This window comes from Pelophylax lessonae (assembly GCF_965119305.1).
Source record: "Pelophylax lessonae genome assembly, chromosome: 2".
Taxonomy (NCBI): Eukaryota; Metazoa; Chordata; class Amphibia; order Anura; family Ranidae; genus Pelophylax; species Pelophylax lessonae.
Window position 1 is genome coordinate 679862281 of NC_138769.1, and position 17437 is coordinate 679879717.

The 17437-nt window shown below is 42.1% G+C and overlaps 1 protein-coding gene across 1 annotated transcript in view; it reads left to right on the plus strand.

Moving 5' to 3' along the window:
• Nucleotides 1–2855: 2855 nt before the first annotated feature.
• The window catches only part of MAML2 (mastermind like transcriptional coactivator 2), a 276987-nt gene continuing 262405 nt past the window's right edge, over nt 2856–17437 (plus strand). The window contains exon 1 of the mRNA XM_082244555.1: nt 2856–3405. Within this exon, the coding sequence (XP_082100681.1) occupies nt 2983–3405 (423 nt within the window). The 5' untranslated portion in view covers nt 2856–2982. The remainder of the gene's footprint in view (nt 3406–17437) is intronic.

Sequence of the window (17437 nt, forward strand, 5' to 3'; positions counted from 1 at the left end):
AGTGGAGAAGCCTTGCTTAGGTTGGTGATCAATATATATGTTGATGGTCAGTGTAGGGGTATCCCTTTATGTGGGTGGTTAGTGGAGAGGTGTCCTTTGGTGGTGGTTAGTAGAGAAGCGTCCCTTATATTGGTGATCAGTATAAAAGTACCCCTTATATTGGTGGATAGTAGAGAAGGGCCACTTATGTTGGTGGTCAGTGGAGAGTTTTCCTTTGGTGGTGGTCAATAGAGAAGCATCCCTTACATTGGTTATCAGTATAAAAGTACTCCCTTACATTGGTAGTGAGTGGAGAAGTGCCCTTGCACATTTGTGGTCAGTGGACGCATACCTCCAGTGAAAAAGGGTCATTGAAGAAGGGTCTACCTTGCATTAGACATCAGTAGAGAGGTGTCCCTTATGTTGTTGGTCAGTGGAGAGCTGTCCCTTATGTTGTTGGTCAGTGGCGAGCTGTCCCTTATGTTGTTGGTCAGTGGAGAGCTGTCCCTTATGTTGTTGGTCAGTGGAGAGCTGTCCCTTATGTTGTTGGTCAGTGAAGAGGTGTCCCTTATGTTGTTGGTCAGTGAAGAGGTGTCCCTTATGTTGTTGGTCAGTGAAGAGGTGTCCCTTATGTTGTTGGTCAGTGAAAAGGTGTCCCTTATGTTGTTGGTCAGTGGAGAGGTGTCCCTTATGTTGTTGGTCAGTGAAGAGGTGTCCCTTATGTTGTTTGTCAGTAGAGAGGTGTCCCTTATGTTGTTTGTCAGTAGAGAGGTGTCCCTTATGTTGTTGGTCAATGGAGAGCTGTCCCTTATGTTGGTCAGTGGAGAGCTGTCCCTTATGTTGTTGGTCAGTGGAGAGCTGTCCCTTATGTTGTTGGTCTGTGGAGAGCTGTCCCTTATGTTGTTGGTCAGTGGAGAGCTGTCCCTTATGTTGTTGGTCAGTGGAGAGCTGTCCCTTATGTTGTTGGTCAGTGGAGAGCTGTTCCTTATGTTGTTGGTCAGTGGAGAGCTGTCCCTTATGTTGTTGGTCAGTGGAGAGCTGTCCCTTATGTTGGTCAGTGGAGAGCTGTCCCTTATGTTGGTCAGTGGAGAGCTGTCCCTTATGTTGTTGGTCTGTGGAGAGCTGTCCCTTATGTTGTTGGTCTGTGGAGAGCTGTCCCTTATGTTGTTGGTCAGTGGAGAGCTGTCCCTTATGTTGTTGGTCAGTGGAGAGCTGTCCCTTATGTTGTTGGTCAGTGGAGAGCTGTTCCTTATGTTGTTGGTCAGTGGAGAGCTGTCCCTTATGTTGTTGGTCAGTGGAGAGCTGTCCCTTATGTTGTTGGTCAGTGGAGAGCTGTCCCTTATGTTGGTCAGTGGAGAGCTGTCCCTTATGTTGTTGGTCAGTGGAGAGCTGTCCCTTATGTTGTTGGTCAGTGGAGAGCTGTCCCTTATGTTGTTGGTCAGTGGAGAGCTGTCCCTTATGTTGTTGGTCAGTGGAGAGCTGTCCCTTATGTTGTTGGTCAGTGGAGAGCTGTTCCTTATGTTGTTGGTCAGTGGAGGGGTGTCCCTTATGTTGTTGGTCAGTGGAGGGGTGTCCCTTATGTTGTTGGTCAGTGGAGGGGTGTCCCTTATGTTGTTGGTCAGTGGAGGGGTGTCCCTTATGTTGTTGGTCAGTGGAGGGGTGTCTCTTATGTTGGTGGTCAGTGGAGAGGTGTCCCTTATGTTGGTGGTTAGTGAAGAGGTGTCCCTTATGTTGGTGGTTAGTGGAGAGGTATCCTTTGGTGGTGGTCAGTAGAGAAGCATCCTTTAAATTGGTGATCATATAAAAGTACCCTCTTACATTGGTGGTAAGTGGAGAAATGCCCTTGAACATTGGTGGTCAGTGAAGGCATGCCTCCTACATTAATGGTCATCGGAGAAGGGTCTACCTTTACATTGGGGGTCAGTCAAGAGTCCCCCCTCCCCCTTTACATGTATGCTCAGTGTCCTTTACATTGGTTGAATTTGTGATCAGTATAAAAGTACTCCTTACATTGGTGGTCAGTGGAGAAGTGCCCTTGCACATTTGTGGTCAGTGGAAGCATACCTCCAGAGAAAATGGTCATTGAAGAAGGGTCTACCTTGCAATAGACATCAGTAGAGAGGTGTTCCTTATGTTGTTGGTCAGTGGAGAGGTGTCCCTTATGTTGTTGGTCAGTGGAGGGGTGTCCCTTATGTTCTTGGTCAGTGGAGGGGTGTCCCTTATGTTGGTGGTCAGTGGAGAGGTGTCCCTTATGTTGGTGGTCAGTGAAGAGGTGTCCCTTATGTTGGTGGTCAGTGTAGAGGTGTCTTTCATGTTGATGGTCAGTGAAGAAGTCTCCCTTTTGTTGGTGGTTAGTGAAGAAATATCCTTTGGTGGTGGTCAGTAGAGAAGCATCCTTTACATTGGTGATCAGTATAAAAGTACCCTCTTACATTGGTGGTCAGTGGAGAGATGCCCTTGCACATTGGTGGTCAGTGGAGGCATGCCTCCTACATTAATGGTCATTGGTCATTGGATAAGGGTCTACCTTTACAATGGGGGTCATTCAAGAGTCCCCTCCCCTTTACATGTATGCTGTCAGTGTCCTTTACATTGGTTGAATTTGTGATTAATCAAGGCACCCCTGGCAATCTCTGAAGGACCCCTGGTTGGAAATGCAGCTCTAAGAGGTCAGCATAGCAGCCAAATAACAGATATTTTCAGGTGATATTTTTATCATGCCAGGTGTTCTTTAATCTACCCATTCCTGCACTGCTACATTCTGGGGCTTGTAGTTCTCCAGCTTCAGGTTCCTTCCATCTGTGCTATGTATAAAATGCTTGATGAGCACAAGGCACTAACATTCTTTTCCTTCTAGGACAGGATCCTCTTGCATAGATCAGTTTTGTTTGACGTTTCCTGGATCATCTTTAAGCCTCCATTAATGTGGCATTAGGAATTATAATTCATCATCTGTGATTTCATCAACTAGCGGGAAAAGTGCCTCCATACTGTGTGGGAATTATGGGGGAAACGGCCCCCCCACAAGCCCCGGCTGGAAGCCTTGGTATTGGTGTTTCTGGCGTCGGCCTGCTCGGTGGTGGATCAGCTGCCCCTCGTCTGCACAGTGCCATAGTGGAGCGTTTACGGGCGCGAATCGCTGTGTGTCGCCAGCATCACCTCAACTGCGAGGACCGCTATGTCCGCAGCAGGGCGGAGAACTCAGACAGAGAGAGGGAGAATACGCTGCAACTGCTGAACTTGGTGCAACATGGCCAAGGTACCAGGAAGAACAGTAAGCACAGCAAGAGCACCTGTGCTGCTCCACCAGACTACCGCCAACACCAGCAACAACAGCAACTGCTCGCTGATGATAGTGGTGATATCAACGGAGACCGGCACCACCAAACGTCTAATCTGGGACAAAGAAACCCGGCACTGGTCGCTGTAAGTAGATTCATGGTTCTCTTTTTTTTTTTCCAGATTGAGTAAATACTTACCTTTTTTCTTTTTTTTAAAGGCATTGTACACTTTCAAATGTTTTTGTTACTATAACTATGTATTAATGTGGTTATATTTTCTGTGGCATTTGTTTGCCTTACCTTGCAATGATGAGGTCTCATGTTGTGGCTGCAGATTGTAGTGCTATGGCTGATTGATCCCTCCATGTCCATGTATTCATTCACCTAGCTTGTCCTCATTCACCAAAAAGGACAGACATCTTCTTGTTTCGGGTCACACAGTGTCCAGTCCATTGCATCACAAAGTGCTAATGTGATGAAAACACATCTCTTTCAGTAGAGTGAGTTCTCTGTTAATTGCTCTGCCTGCTTGTATATGTGTCAGATCTGTTTACTCTTTAGCTCTCACCTGTACAAGCACTAGACTGCGAGACCCAGAGATTGTGGGATATATAGTTTCTTCCCAGGAAGTATCAGTTCTCAGACTACAGACAGAGGTCATGCATTTCACTGAAAAACAACAAAAAGAGTCACTAGCCTAGTACATTACCTTCATATATCATATATTCATAAAAGAAAATATTATTATAATCACAAACAGATTAGGTTACCAAGCAGTGAAATCAAAGCCACAATGGCCAAATCTGCAGCACTTAAAGCATTTGAAAACCGCTGATTATATAAAAAAAAAAAAAAAACCTGCAAGGCAATGGCATAATGTGCTAGTATGCATTGCATACCAGCACATTATGAAATACTCACCTTGGAACGAAGCCCTCCAGCGCTGTAAAGTCACCGCTGAGAGGGCTGACGTGTTCCCCTTGTCTGTCTTCCGGGTTTGCAAGCTCCAGCCATGTGATTGGCTGGAGCCACGATTACATCACTCCCGTGCATGTGCGCGTGAGCCGCCATTTCTGGCACGGGCTCTGAAGGTCAGCCACTGTAAGCCGGACCTTCAGAGCGCATGCGCCGATGATGTCTTGGCTGCATGCACCCTGGATATATTTGGGCACCATCGTTTTTGGCGATATTGTAGGCGCACGCAATTTTAAGACATGGAATGTTTGGTATCTATTTACTTGATCCAACCTCCTCTTTTATATTTTAACCAAAATTGGGTATTATATGGTGTGGTTTTGCACTAAAATACATTTTTTTAAATATTTTTTTTTCTGAAAATTTGCGTTTAATAAACAGTTACGCAAATAACATGTGAAACTACAATTTGCATCTATCACCTTTTTTTATTCTACAGGGCCTCTGCTTTCAGTAAATAGCTAATGTTCCTGGGGGTTTAATTAATTTTATTGCTAAAAATTAAGATTTTTACATGTACATGGAAAATAAAAAAAATTGCTCTGGAGCTGAACGGTAGACGGTAGCTTACTTGGTAGCCCATAACATTTATAAAATGTTGGTAGGCCGGAAAGATTTTGGGTTAGTTAGGGACTATGGGGGGGGGGGGATCAAGGTAAAAAGGAAATGAGGCCCAAAAAGCCGACCTGTTTCATGATAAAGGTGTACATCTTACACTAGGTTCAGACCCTTGTGTGTTGGAAATGAACGCAAAATTACGCCTTTTAAAAAAGGCTGTCTTTTACCAGATGTGCGGCAGTGTCATTAATTGTTAATGTCACCCCTATGCGTCATGTGTTTCGGTGTGACGCATTTATGGAAAATAGTCAGCCATGTTTCTTGCATGTAGGGAAGCACATTAAAATGAATAGGCTGACTGCACACAACGCAGGGGAATGTGCTGAAAATAAGGGTTTGGCCATACCTGTGTAGGTGTGAACCAAGTCTTAGGCTCCATTCACACCTGAGTGTATCGTTTTCAGGCGTTTTTTCTAGCTTTTTTCAGGCGTTGGCATTGACATCTAACAAAAACGCTTGTAATCTGCCAAAAAATAAGCTTGTGTACTTTTTTGAGCTTCAGGCGTTTTGCTTCAGGCGACAAAGCGCTCAGATGTGAACAGGGGCCATTGAAATGAATGGAATTTTGCTTGTTGGGCGTTTTGAGACTTCAGAAATGAGCATTTTTTACGAGCTGAAAAACGCTCAGGTGTGAACAGGGCCTTAGGCCACTCACATTTGATATTTATGTTGCAAGTGCATGGTAGAGGGATAAAGAACACAACAAGCCTGATTCACTAAAGGAGTAGAGCATCTTCACTTTCCAAGTCAATTTTCACTCATTGCAGTGAATGAGATGAAAGAAAGTGAAAAGTCACTATCTAACCACTTAAGGAGCGAGCCCATTTTTGACACATTTTGTTCACAAGTTAAAAATCAGTATTTTTTGCTAGAAAATTACTTAGAATCCCCAAACAATATAAATATTTTTTTAGCAAAGACTCTGGAGAATAAAATGGCGGTCATTGCAATATTTTTTGTCACACGGTATTTGCGCAGCGGTCTTTCAAACACCATTTTATTGGAAAAATTACAAAAAATTACATTTCACTGCATTTAAAAAAAACTACAGTAAAGTTAGCCCATTTTTTTTTGTACATTGTGAAAGATGATGTCACGCCGAGTAAATAGATACCCAACATGTTACGGTTTAAAATTGCGCACAGCCGCGGAATGGCGACAAACTATGGTCAATAAAAATCTCCATAGGCGAAGTTTTAAAAATGTTTAACAGTTACCAGTTTAGAGTTAGATTGTCGCTCTTTTTTTAAATTATTGCTCACGCTCTGGCGATCGCGGCGATACCTTACATGTGTGGTTTGAACAGCTATTTCATTTGTGGGGGCGACTTCCGTATACGTTTTCTTTCGCGCGCGAGCTAACGGTGACGGGGGCGGCTAAAAAAAATTTTTTTCTTTCCTATTTATTTTATTTTATTTTTTTTAATTTTAGCACAGGTTTTTAAAAAAAACAAAACTCTGATCACTTTTATTGCTGTCACAAGCAATGTAAACATCCCTTGTGACAGCAAAAGGCAGTGACAGGTACTCTTTATGGAGGGATCGGGGGTCTAAAAGACCCCAAACCCCTCCACTGCACTTCCATGTATTCAAAACTCAGAAAACTGCATTTTTGAATACAGTCACTTTTTAAATCCGCCGCCTCCGGGATCGATGATGCTCCTCTCCCAGGAGTCAATGCAAGGAGGAAGTGACGTCAGAGGCCGTGTCTGCAGAGGAAGCAAGGGAAGTATATTTTAATTAAAAACAAGGTAAGTGAAACAAAAAAAAATGTTATTATCCAATTCTTTTTCAGGTGTTTTTAAGCTAGCGGACGGTGCAAACTTCATTTTTAGGGTGGAATTCCGCTTTAATACCTGGATTTGCAAGGGCATTTGAGTGTATTTATGTCCTTTGTGGCTAATATGGAATATAGTCCAGATTTAGTATCACAACATCAGTTTGCTGTGGGCTGACCTTTTAAGAAGCAGATTTTCAGCTAGTTCCTAAGTAAGATTTCGGTAGGGCTGTCATATTGTGAACAATATCCTGAGTGTTTGGGCACAGCGTGTGATTCATGTTGGCCACCTTGCGTGTGTGATGTAGAAATCCTGAATAATGCGGAGAGGGGCTGCGATGACTGAATCTAGGCATGGATCCCCATGAGCTCACACTCAGCTGAGCTGTCACTCCGATGATAGACATTCAGCCTCCTCCACAGACATGCCGGTAAACAGTGGGATGAAGGTAGAACATTCACCCTTCTATACACCATGTCATCCTTCCCGCACAAGATTCTTTACAAGGAAAATGCTTCAATCCAAAGGCGATCTGTTGCGTATGCCGCATCGTGTTCCATAGCACCTGGGGTTCAAAGGAGAACTAAATAAACTGCAAGTGTTTGCTTGGCTTTGTGTTATACCACAAGCATTGCTGCTGTGTTTTATGAAAGCTTTGGACCTCATTTCTCAGATGCTACAGGGGGTCAAAGGAGTCTCTGCAGTTCAAGAAACAGACTGTGGTGTATAATTTTATTCAGGGTGGATTTGATCTAAAGGGTAACTCCACTTTCATTGGGAAAAAAATCAGAAAATAAAGAAAAAACAATATAGCGTATATAATTGCGACACAAATCATATTGTAATTGAATGTTCTTAAAAATGTCCTTTCCTTTTCAATCTGCAGCTGTTGTAATTTTTTGGAAATGCAATGCAATATGGCCGCCTGGAGCTGTTCTGTACACAGAATGTATACTGACCACACCCCAGAAACATCATTTCCTGCTTGTGTGATTGGCTCACCAATTTTCCCAGAAGTCTGTCTAAGATACAAGTCAGATTTCTTGGCATCCCCTGCAACAAAAATGTCATTTTTGGTGAGATACTCCCAATAGGAACACGTCTAAAGGGATGCAGGCCCAGCAGATTTCCTAATTAGATCCCTGCAGCTGCCACAGCTGATAGATAATTATGAAACCACTCCCATTTGACCCACTAAGCACAGAGGAGCAAACAATGATTTCTTCAGAGTAAGAAAAGGTAGGAATCTGCAACAAAGGTTGTTAAAATCCTTGTACAGACATCACCCAGAGGGGAATGATTTTTTTCTCAACAAAAGTGGAGTTATGCTTTAAATCATGATTTAAATCACTAGTAAAAAGGCTTCATTTAAGGCTGGGTTCACATATATGCGATGCGGGAAGGCTACGAATTCGCAGCCTGTTCCCGCATCGCACACGCACCCCCGGCAGTTCACACTGCCATATGCGATACGCTGGGGGTGTCAATGTAATCTTAACGACACCCCCAGTTTGATCGCATATCGCAGTGCGATCGTGCAGTTCGCACAGGAGCGGATTGCACAAGTGTGAACCGCTGTGCGATCCGATCCTGATGCGGCTGCAAAAATGCCTCCTGTGCGTGTTTGCTGCGGGTGCGATGCGAATTTAGCCATACAAACTGTATGGCTAAACTCGCACCGCACAGCTGATCGCATGTAATGTCGGAGCAGTGCGCTCCGATATTACATGCGAACCCCGCACACGCACAAGTGTGAACCGGGGCTAAATCATAATTTTTTAAGAGCAACTGTCATCTCTGTCCCGCAGAGGCTCCTCCTCTGAACCTCTGTTGGCTCACCGACAGTCCCATTCACTTTTAATGGGATGGCTGGTGATGCGAAGTGACACAACAGAGGCGAGGGACGTGGCGGCAGCAGGTGAGTGGATGGCCGCTAACAGGCGCTGCCATGATGGATCTGAAATGACAGGTGCTCTTTAAATGGAAGAACACATTCTTGCTGGTAATTAGTGTGAATTTGTGTGAATGCATCAATGCATTGAATGTTATCTTAGCTTGCAGAGCTTGGATTCATTGAATGAGTTTACCAAAAATGTAAATATTGCAGAATATACAGCCTCATGCTACATAACTAAGCTCCATTTCATGCTGAATAAACTAATATATTAATGTATCTTAAATAGAAAACTATCTTTAGATAGATTTTTACTCCAAAAGCATTTTATTAAAATAAATTGGATTTAAAAAAAAAAAAAAAAATCAGTTTTAAATAAAAAAAAAAATCAGATTTTTTTAAAAAACAAAAATCATAAATTTTTATCCACTCTGTTTATTTATTTTTTTCCAAAATTTTGGTCGTTTTTCATTTATATAACAAAAAATAAAAACCCCAGTGGTGATCAAATACCACTAAATAAAAACTCTATTTCTTTGTAAAAAAGTATAAATTTCATTTGGGTACAATGTTGCATGACCGCGCAATTATCAGTTAAAGTAGCGCAGTGCCAAATATAAAAAAATAGCCTGGTCAGGAAAACCTCCTGGAGATCAAATGGTTAATAAAAAGTTATGCCCACTTTTGCATTACTTTTGGTACAGAGTATGAGGATTGGCATTATTCTGATCATATTAACGTGTATTAAAAATGGAAAAAGACTAAAGTTCCTCGTATTTGGGGTGAAGTCCAGAAAATAATGAGAATTGTTTATTGTGGTGTGTACACTGTATAGCCCTGCATACACCTCTGCTGGTAATGGAGACGAGGAGGGAACGGGAACTCACTGATTGTATAGAAATGTTTTCTGTAGTGTGTGTGTATAAAGGATTAGGAAGGAGCGGCTTTTCTTAACACAAAGTAAAGCCAGGTACATTAACATACCATAATATACTTCTACTTGATACTTAACTATACAAAGAGATTAGTGTTCTCTCTAGAACCGTCCGTATGGAAGAGTCATGTTATGCCGGAGGTCTGAGAGAAGAATAAGCTTTATTATTTCAACGGCAAAATGTTTGGTTTAGGCTTAGTTATAAAGTTTCCTTCCACAGGCCTGGTCTAGCACGGTTATGGTGTGAACACTGGGAGTTCCCTATTCACATAATGCAACTGCTACAAAGACATTCGGTACCAATGGCAGGCCTGGACCCATGAAGAGGAACCATTGACTTTTCATTCTCAAAACTTTTTATTGAAGAAATAAAGATAACAGTAAGACTTGGGTCAGTACAGCGGTATTCAAGTGAAAAATAAGAATTAGAGAACACTGTGGGGTTGATTTACTAAAACCAGAGAGTGCAAAATCTGGTGCAGCTGTACATGGTAGCCAATCAGCTTCTAAAGCCCCGTACACACGCAACGATTATCGGCCGACCGATCGTCTGTCTTTTGTCCAGAGTGGTGTTTTGTTGGTTGGAATGTGCCTAGACTGCACATGAATTTTCTCGGCCAACAAAATTCTACTTCAGAAGTGATGTCATGTGTTGGTTTGCTTTCTTTGTGTTCTTTCTTCACTGAGCATGCCCAGTCTTGCTCATCAGATTTTTGTCTGCCGAAATCTGTACTGACTGACGGAAAATCGGCCGTTGTGTTGACGGCCAACAAAAATTTTATAGCCTGCACGCCAGATTTTTTTCGGCCAAAAAGTCGGAGTCGGTTGTCAGGAGCATCATACTAACAAGCCGAAAAACGGCCGATCGGACGTTGGCCGAAAATTCCCGGCCAATAATCGATGCGTGTGTACGAGGCATAACTTTAGCTTGTTCAGTTAGGCTTTGGCAAAAAAAAGCTGATTGGTTTCTATGCAGAGCTGCACCAGATTTTGCATGGTCCTATTTTAGTAAATCTCCCCCTTTGAGTTGATTTGCTTACTATTGTGACGGTGGTTTGGAACAAAAGTTGTAGGCCCTGATAAGGTGATCCGAAAAGTAAGCTAGCAATATACATTATATACAACCACATCTTTTTGGGCAGCTGGCATCACGCCTCCACTTCTCCTGACCAAAATGTAGATACCCCTGCAAATTTTTGAGCTCAGATATTTCCAATGAAGGGGGCTGTTAATGCTACTGCATACAAGGACATTTGAGATTAGCGTGTTCAAGTTGCTACGTGCCCGATCCCCCTACCTTCGGAGATTGGGCCACAGGGCAGTATTCCAACATAATGACCCCAAACACAGATCCAAGATGACCACTGATTTGCTAAAGAAGCTGAGGGTAAAGGTGATGGACTGGCCAAGCATGTCTCCAAACCTAAACCCTATTGAGCCTCTGTGGGGCATCCTCAAACAGAAGGTGGAGGAGCGCAAGGTCTCTAACATCCACCAGCTCCGTGATGTCATCATGGAGGCTTTGAAGAGGACTCCAGTGGCAACCTATGAAGCTCTGGTGAACTCCATGCCCATGAGGGTTAAGGCAGTGCTGGAAAAAAAATTATGGCCACTTTTGGCCCAATTTGGACTTTTTCACTTAGGGGTGTATTCACTTTTGTTTCCAGCAGTTTAGACATTAATGGCTGTGTGTAGCAATGTGTCATTTCTTCAGTGTTGTCACATGAAAAGATATAATAGAATATTTAAAAAAATGTAAAGGGGTGTACTCACTTTTGTGAGATACTGTAAATCGCTGTGTAAATTGACGGTGCTTTATGAGTACCTTAAATAAATCTCTGTGTTCTAAATGTCCAGCAGTACACTGACATAAACACTTATACATCCTAAAGACCCAACACACAAGCAAAGTAACTTGGTATATTCAGTGCAGTGCCCAACATAGGAGAGGGAATTTTACAGGTCAAGACTCAGCAGTTTTCGTACAGTTCTAGAAAAAGAGACATTTTTTTCTAGAAGGAGGAAGCCATCTATATCAAAATAGAACCACCATTTCTGAACAGGAGTGTTGACCTTTATCGCCATCTTTCTTTCACAAACAACCCCAATTCCAAAAAAGTTGGGACACTCGTAAAATCTACAAAAAAACAGAATGCAATGATTTGCAAATCTCATAAACCCATATTTTCTCTTTCGTTTATTGACCGACACAGCGCTCCATAAATCATAACTACTGGGTTATATTGCCTCCTCCAGGAGTAGAACTAGGCAGACCAATAAAACACCTGACTTTGCCCATGGGCTGTCCTCAGTAAGGACCTAGGCTCCCGGGTGGGATCTCTGGTCCTAGCAATTTTTTCTCCTTCCTTACTTCTTTTTTGTTTTTTCTCTCAGGAGATCTACAACAACTGTCGGGCTGGGCGACAGGCTGGATAATCTAGATCCAGCCCAGCCAGCGAGCGTGTGCAGACCGCAGCTACGCTCTAGGTCAGCCGTGACATAGCCTCATAGACAGAGGCTGGCCCGCGAGTTAAACATCTCACAGGGCCGCATACGACCCGGCTTGGGCAGCGATTCCTTGGTCGACAGCTCCCCTACTTCAGTGGCAAGGATTCTGTCTGGAGCGTTACCCGAACCATGGAAGGGTAAGTACAGTCCCCTCTCCCCTTTTGGCGTTTTTTTTGGGGTGGACGCGGGTAACCTCCAGGGACGGTCGGACCTGCCTGCAGGTTCCTTCCTCCCATCCTTAAACTAGGGATCGACCGATTATCGGCAATGCCGATATATTGTGGGCCGATATGTACTTTCCCCTGTACCGGAGTGATACCTGCAGCTAGAGGCATGACCCCGGTACCGGCGTCCATAGCCGACGGTCAGCTGTCTTGTAATGACAACCGATGCGGCTGAGAAGCCGCTCGGCTGTCATTACAAGGAGCGGGGGGGGGACGTCTCCCCCCTCCCGCTGCCTTTTGCGGTTTGCCCGGGTCTCCCGTTCCACCGGGAGTCCCGGGCATCCTACCTGCATGGCCGCGGAAGAGAAAACCCAATCAAAGCCACATTGGGCTCTGATTGGGTCTCCATGTAAAAAACCCGTAAATTATGTCATAACATCACTTCCGGGTACTCGGTGGCAAATTAAAAAAAATGCGAACAATCAAAACAGCCAAACTTGGCGTTTTAAGCTTAAGAATTGATCCACGGACCAAGCCTCTAAGAAAGCTCTCATTGATCTGCCGTTTCAAGGCGATCGCCTGTTTGGGGCTACCCTGAAAGACATCATTCAGGGTATCACGGGGGGAAGTGTACCTTTGTGCCACAGTCATGGAAAGGGAAGGAGCCTCGTTGCAGACGGGGGGCCCTCCTTCTCAGCCCAAAGAAAATCTTTTTGTGCTTCTGGGGCGGAGAATATGGGAAGTTAGATCTTTTAAATCTTCCCCGGGAGGCAACCTTGGTCTGATAAGCCTAGAGCTAGCTTCTCTGGGCCAACAGACAAGAGTCCTTCAGCATGAAGGTCTGCCCTCACCCATTATTGGGGTGGGGGGACATCTTCGCTGATTTCCAGCCCCGTGGACTTCTTTTGTGAGCGTAAAGGAGATCTGCAAAATGTTTCTTTTGGGGGTACCCAGAAAGGGGGGCAAAGTTTGTTAGGTCCTGAGTCTCCTTCTGCAGATTTAATTCCTGCAAAGGTTCAGATGATGTCTGAACTACCTAAGGTCCCCCCTATCTCTGTCCAGGAAATTGATTTACCTAGGTCTGATTTTAATTTTGACCAGGGTAGTCCTTTCTCTGGATAAATTTCAGGATTCACAGGCCATGATTCACCGGCTGTTGTCACACAGACAGTTCTCTCTACCGATTTGCATACAGGTTCTGAGTCTGGTGGTATCCACCATCAAGACAGTTCTGTTTGCACAGTCCTACATGCAGCTCCTTTAGCAGGTTTGGCTCCACAGGAGCAGGGCTGTGGAGTCGGAGTCGGAGTCGGAGGAAATTTACTAAATCTACTAAATTTAGATTGGAATTAAAAAAAAAAAGCAAGCTTAAATGTCCCAATTCACAAAAAGTTATAATTAATGACTTGGTATAAGGAAACTTATAATTGAGGGGGCCAAATGTAAAAAGGAAGAACTACAGAAAGTTCTGAAAGGACGTTTTGTCTTCCTTAAAATGGATGCATGCACATGTCACAGAGTCAATTATTTTGCTATTAATGTTAGATTTGTGGATGAAAATAACAAAACAATAACACGGACCCTCAGATTAAAGGACACTCAGGCACATCACACCAATGATTACTTTCAGAAGTTAGTGGAGGGTGTTCTAGAAGATTTTGAAATTACAAAGGAACAGAATTTATGTGTTGTGACAGATAACGCTTCTAACATGTTGAGCACAATTGAGAAGATGAACGCAGATGAAGAAAGTAACAAACAGATATTAGTTAGAGGAAGACAGCTCTGCAAGTATTGGAGAAAGTTTAGAAACTGAAGAGAATGCTGACATTTTTTTAGACAACTTTGTTGAAGAAGCATTGAAGCTTGCTACTATTCATCATATGCGATGTGCTGTTCATACACTGCAACTTGCCATAAGAGATGGATTAAAAGATCGCCATGCAGCTACACTAATTGGCAAATTACAGCAAGTAACTGTTGCAGCCAGGGCCCCGAAAACAGATGCAATTTTGAAAAGACGTGCAGGAAAAGGAGCCATTTTGGATCAAACAACTGGCTGGGGAAGCATTTATTTAATGGTGAAGCGTTTGCTTGAGCTTAAAGACTTCATAGAAGAAATGGACAATGAAAATCTTGCATTAACTGAAAGCCAGTGGACACAAACAAGAGTTGGAGAACCTTCTTTCTCACCCCTTCACTGTCACCAAGAGGTTGCAATGTGACGATCTAACCCCGGGTAAATTCCTCTTGGAATGGAAGAGCCTGTTATATCGCCTGAACAAAAATGGAGGGTTAATAGCTGAGGGCATTGCATCTTCAATGATGAAAAGAGAGAGTCTTTTGCTGGAAAATCTTGTTAGCGGCTATTTTATGTCGACCCAATGAGCCGACTTTTGTTGAACAGTGAACAGACTACTACTGGGAAAAAGGCCCTCTATGATGTAGCAGTTCGCATGAAGGGATTACGACCTGAAATACCTCCACAGGATGAAGTTCTTTTAAGCAATAGTGGTAACTCAGGATCATCTTCTTCAAACGAAGATTACTTCTTAGACAAAATGGAAGTTGCTAAAGGAAAGTGGCGTCGCATAAGCGTTACAGAACCAGTAAATGTCCAAATAAAAAAATTCCAACAGGAGTTTTATAAAGCACTAAAAGAAGTTGAAAAGTATGATCGCTCATCAAAACTTACTGTTGAAGAAGCCATCCTTGTTTATCCGGAGATCGTTAGTGATGTGGCCAGAATAGTTACTGCAATGCCACCCACCCAAGTCATTGTCGAAAGATTAATACATATTAATACAGATGTCTGGTGAGTGCATAGGCAGGGTGGAGGGGAGCACTCTTTGAGTTGACTCTGGTGAGTGCATAGGCAGGGTGGAGGGGATACACCTTAAGTTCTATTCAACAGGAACTGTTATCGCACCCAGGATCATTCCCACAGTCAGAACCTGGTGTCCTTAACCCTATCGCATCCACTGCTATTCAGGGTGAACAGGATATCCGGCGGATCAACTCAGATCGTGCCCAGAGTTCAAAACAGGCTGCATGGAACACTCACAAAATCGGAGCCAAAAAAGGTGCTAATATAGTGTAGTATTTATTGTAAAGGTTAAAACTACATGTACATGTAAAATGATAAATAACTCACATATGAAGACCGCCGTTCCTACAGCATAAGGACACGGCAGCCAAGACTTAGTTATAGCACTGATTTGGACACTCATTATCATTTTTAGATTTTTTTAGTGCTGTACTTTTTGTTCACGTCTTTCTGAGGGTTATATATTCACCTTTGTGTGCTAGCTGCTGTTGCTACATTTGGTTTCACCAGCACTCACTTTCTTTGTGTGGGATTTCCAGTAAGATATACCACCGTACGTGGAAAGTGTACATTTCTTGGTGTGAGTCCTCGATCCTTTTCTGTGGCTCGGATCTTAACCTTTCTTCAACGGGGCATTGATCCGAAGTTGCCCATGAGTACCATCAAGGGCCAGGTGTCTGCCTTGGTAATTTTCTTTCAGCGACCCCCCTAGCCACGCCCTCTGTAAAATATAGAATATATCTCTATATTTTAATCTCTTAAGGCGTTTCTGGACGATTAGCATTGATAGCCAGACTGACTTTAAAAACAAAGTGTGAGTTTATTCAAACACACTTGGCATCAACAATACAATGTAAAAGGTATAACAGTTCAGTTCAGTGTAGGTCAAAAAATATGAAGAATAAAAACAATAATTCATGGAAAAGATGTGTTCAGCGTGAATTCATGGCAATATAGCCATGTGTGTTCCTCTGTGTGTGTCCTTCTTCCGTGTTAATCTTTTCTTGTCTGGGAAGAAGCAGGAAATGACGTTGCTAGGTTTCAGAGAGCAAAACACCTGCTTAGGTTGTAAAAAAGTCTATGAATAGATTTGTGTAGAGCAGAAGTAATGTGTGTGATCTTCGCTAGTCTGTGTGTCTGTGTGTCCTAGTCTGTGTGTCGAGTGTCCGAATCGCGTGGCAATTTATCTTACATGTATACGTCATGAACTTCCAATACTCCAAGCCTTGTATGGCATCATAACTTCTGCTAACGTCAGTATTCTATACAAGAGGAGGTACTAAGCCCATAAAGTCATAATTCCTAATATGTATATGACCAAAAAGCTGATTAGTCTTGAACTACTTTGATTGACAAGCCCACATGTAACGCTCTATTCTTGTACGTCTAATGTGGCTGATGTCATGTTAAATAACCATCATTTATCTTACACAATAAGTAACATATATAACCAACTTATACGACTTGTATAACTTTAAGTAAATACATACAAATACGATTAATTATGACTGGGATTACTTTAGTCCTTAACTAACATTATTTAAACTAATATATGCTATTCCTAGTATTACACATGAATCCTATTCTTGACTCCCATGACATACTATCCCGGCAGATACCTTATATGTCATCTTCCAACTAGCTACATACTCCAGAATTATCTGACATTTTACTGTCTCAGCTCAGAAGAAGAACTCCATTGTTAATCACTGGATCAAGGTCATTCACACATAATACTATGATTAATCATAAAATCACATATATTTTGCAAGCTTGCTGTGAATATAATATAATTCCAATAAGTGCCGAATTATGAATTTGGAATAAATATTTAACAATTCCCCCTGAATTATGATTAATCATACTAAAATAATAAATCCACACAAAACATTCGTATCTCATTTACACAACCTTGTATCAAATGATCAAACACAATATTCTTCAGAACTGAACCAGCCAGAAATAACTCTCCTTTTAAACTCTTTTCTCCTTACTTTAGCTACTCTTGGATCTAACTATTCAAATTTCTAAAATAATTATATAGAATTTTAAATATGTATAACATAATAATTGATATCAAATAATGAATAATAATGGTAATAATAATAATAATTACGTTATGTAATATTATATTTCCATATTTGTGCCTAAATAGTATTTTAGCTCTTTGGAAATATACTTGTCATAACTTCCTAATTTTCTTCTTTTTTAAGAGTGATATATATTCTTAACTTATTAACAAAGGATGTTCTATTTACTAGAATGATAGTGAAGTTTTAACCTAAAAATATTCAATATATGAATAAGGAAAAATAAAATAAAAATAATAATAATGATACTCTTAACTTAATATGAACATTAGTTTCAAAATAATTGGATAATCAAAAATGTATATGTGAAAAAAATGATGTTTCAGTCCTTATTTTTATCTGTAATAGATAAAGTTTCTTCTGATGAATCCTTTCTTCATGTAATGTTTA